At 43.1% G+C, this 2,880-nt stretch overlaps 1 protein-coding gene across 1 annotated transcript in view; it reads right to left on the bottom strand.

Moving 5' to 3' along the window:
• The window catches only part of LOC103359273 (sodium- and chloride-dependent GABA transporter 2-like), a gene marked incomplete at its 5' end in the record, with an annotated part of 7,667 nt that extends 4,793 nt beyond the window's left edge, over positions 1-2,874 (bottom strand). Inside the window, 2 exon segments of the mRNA XM_008284526.1 lie at positions 2,154-2,278; positions 2,837-2,874. Coding sequence (XP_008282748.1) covers positions 2,154-2,278; positions 2,837-2,874 — 163 coding nt within the window.
• Positions 2,875-2,880: the final 6 nt, after the last annotated feature.

Genomic DNA, 2,880 nt, shown 5'->3' with positions numbered 1-2,880 from the left:
GATTGCAGTGATAGCTGGAAAACCTGTCAACTGTCATGTATGTTTTTCTTGCATAATGCAGCTGTTGGTCAAAATTTTCTGTGATTAGTTCCATTGTTTCATGCATGGGATATGTGTCTCACATAAGTTAAAAACAAAAAGAAGACAGTTCTATGGACAAGGGTACTTCACAAAGTTCTTAGCCTCACCTGGAAACAAAGGGCACAACCTCTGCTTTGGGGCATAAATGTACACTAGAAAGCCTTATGTCACCATCCATGAAAACTCAAATGTTAAAAGCAATCCAATAAAACAAAGAAGTGGAAAACTTCAAGCTGGCTGCTGTTGCTCCAGGACAATGTCCACATAGCACACGTGGCAGAAGCAACCAAATGTGGCTTTTAACTGCTGCCTCATGCATCTTATTTAGCCGACTTGGCACCATCTGACTTCTCTCTGTTTCCCAAACTGAAATCCCGTTTGCATGGTTGCATTTTCAGAGTCACAATGACATCATCCATGCTGCTGAGGAAGAGCTGGTTGCTCAAAATGTGAACTTTTTCTGCCAAGGGATAGTGACGCTCGTGCATCTTTAGTGCAAATGTCATTCCCTCCACTTTTGCATATCTAACAGCTCACCCTCCTGCTTTTCTTTCCCCTAACCAGTGGTGTGAGTTTGGTATGCATCTGGGGGTGCTTGTGCCTCACTCTAGATAATCAGCGGATCATGGACACCTGCAGCGGGGGAGTGATTCACCAACCCATTGCTCTCCTCGTGCCATAAAAGAAGGGCTCAGATCTCAGTTAGTTTATCTGTTGTCTCCATACTCGGCCTCCATTCCTGCCTGGACCTCTGGTGTGTGCCGATCACCTGTACCACCTCCACCTGGACTCAGTCTCTCCATTCACCATGCCACAACAACTAAAGCTTTGATCCACTGAGCAACGCCATTCTTCCCCTTCTGGTCCCATTCCTCCCTACCGCTCTCACCTTGGGCAGCTAAGTTGTGTTTTTATAGCGTGCATTAGAGTGTGTACTGTAGTTTCATTTCAGTCCTGCTACGGTATGTTGCGCTGTCCTGTATTCCTGCGTGTCGCAATTTATTCTGGTCCGGCTGCTCCATTAACTTTCCAAGCTCTGTGGTACTAGACAAGAACAGCCCATCTCCTGTGACATGTGCTGGGGAGTCCGAGAAACTTTTTGAAGTACCCTCACATGTGTTTGATATCATGCATGATTTAAATATTAGTATATCCTCGGTCATGCAAATCAATGTTAGTGCTTTAGACAGTGAAACAATCTTTGCATTTTACCTGTGTTCCAGTAGTTGTTGCAGTTGGCCCAGGGCAGCTGGGAGCTGAAGGAGAACACAAGGTAGAGCAAAGCCCAGGACAGTATGATAAGGTAGGTTGGACAGCTGTAGAGGAGGATCAGCTGCCCGGCATAGCCAATACCTTNCCAGTCTATCACAGGGCTACACTTAGAGACAGACAACCAAGCACACTCACATTCACTCCTATGGACAATTTAGAATCACCAATTAACCCCAACATGTTTCTGGACTGTGGGAGGAAGTTGGAGAACCCGGAGAGAACCCACGCTGCACACGTCCTAACCGGGACAAACCAGCGACCTTCTAGTTGTGAGGCGACGGTGCTAACCACAGAGTCACCGTGCAGCCCCCCCATATAACATATTTGAGCCAAATAAAAAGAAACATAGAATTAAAATGTTCAAGTAGAGTACAAGTGTCTTAACATTTTTCTTAAGTACTGGGTGTAATACCCAACTCCCATCAGCAAAATGAAGCTTCTGTGGACATAAGGTCACACTCATCCAACACTAATACCATCATTTGAGTTAATCGGTAGTCTGACTTTAAATATAGGTCCACTGATTGTGAAGTCTCCTCTAATTATATATTACACTGTTGAGTGTTTTTTTCCTCCTCAAATTAATATTTCTTCACAATTCTTCATAAAATTCTCTCAATCACAGCAGCTCAATGAACCTTTACCTTAAACCATCTGTTTTTGTCTGAAAATGGAAAACCTTCCCCTTCCTTTGTCACTGTAGATGTGACAAACTGTAACAAGTTATCAGAAAATTGCCATAAGTTCTGTAACACTGGATCCAGGAAAAAGTATGTTTCTGAATATATCTGAATATATACCTGACTCTGCCACATCTGCAATGGGAACGCCCTGCTCATGAGCCATGAATCCCAGCACCGAGAAAACTGCAAATCCAGCTACGAAACTGGTACCACTGTTCAGCAAACACAGCCACAGACAGTCTCTGCAAAACATGAAAACACAGAATCTTTGATTTAATAGCTTGCGGTTAATACAAGTTTAATATGCCATTGCTTAAATCTGATTTTTTGGTACATCTGAAACACTGCAGCTGTCCCCCGGCTCATGCCAATCTCTCATGGCAGACAGTTTTTGGTGATCCATCCTTATTTCACCTCGGGACATGATGTAGCCCAGGAAAGTGGTGGTGGCATTGAATTTGCATTTTTCCGCCTTCATAAACAGACGGTTCTTGAGAAGCCTCTCAAAAACCTGGTGGACATGCTGGGTGTGTTCCTCAGGAGTGTGGGAATTTGTATTCTTTCATAGATTTATTGCAGCTTTTTGGGAAACATGACAAAAAAACACAAAAAAAAAGTGACAGGAAGAAAAGAGAACAAATAAACTATAAATAGTAAGAGCTGGGAAATGTAATAGGACACACACACACAAACACAGGCACACACACTAGATTAGGTTTTCATCAGAAATGGTCTTCAGTCATATCAGAAAAACCTGAAACTAAACATTAATTCAGTCACACACTGAAACAAAACCTTACTTGTAGCAGTTGTTGTTGTACTTGTTGTAGCTCCCTAATGCGGT

The sequence above is a fragment of the Stegastes partitus genome, unplaced genomic scaffold (genome assembly GCF_000690725.1).
Source record: "Stegastes partitus isolate 25-593 unplaced genomic scaffold, Stegastes_partitus-1.0.2 Scaffold362, whole genome shotgun sequence".
Lineage (NCBI taxonomy): Eukaryota > Metazoa > Chordata > Actinopteri > Pomacentridae > Stegastes > Stegastes partitus.
Note: the sequence above shows the minus strand (reverse complement) of the source record. Positions and strands in the feature narration are given on the sequence as shown.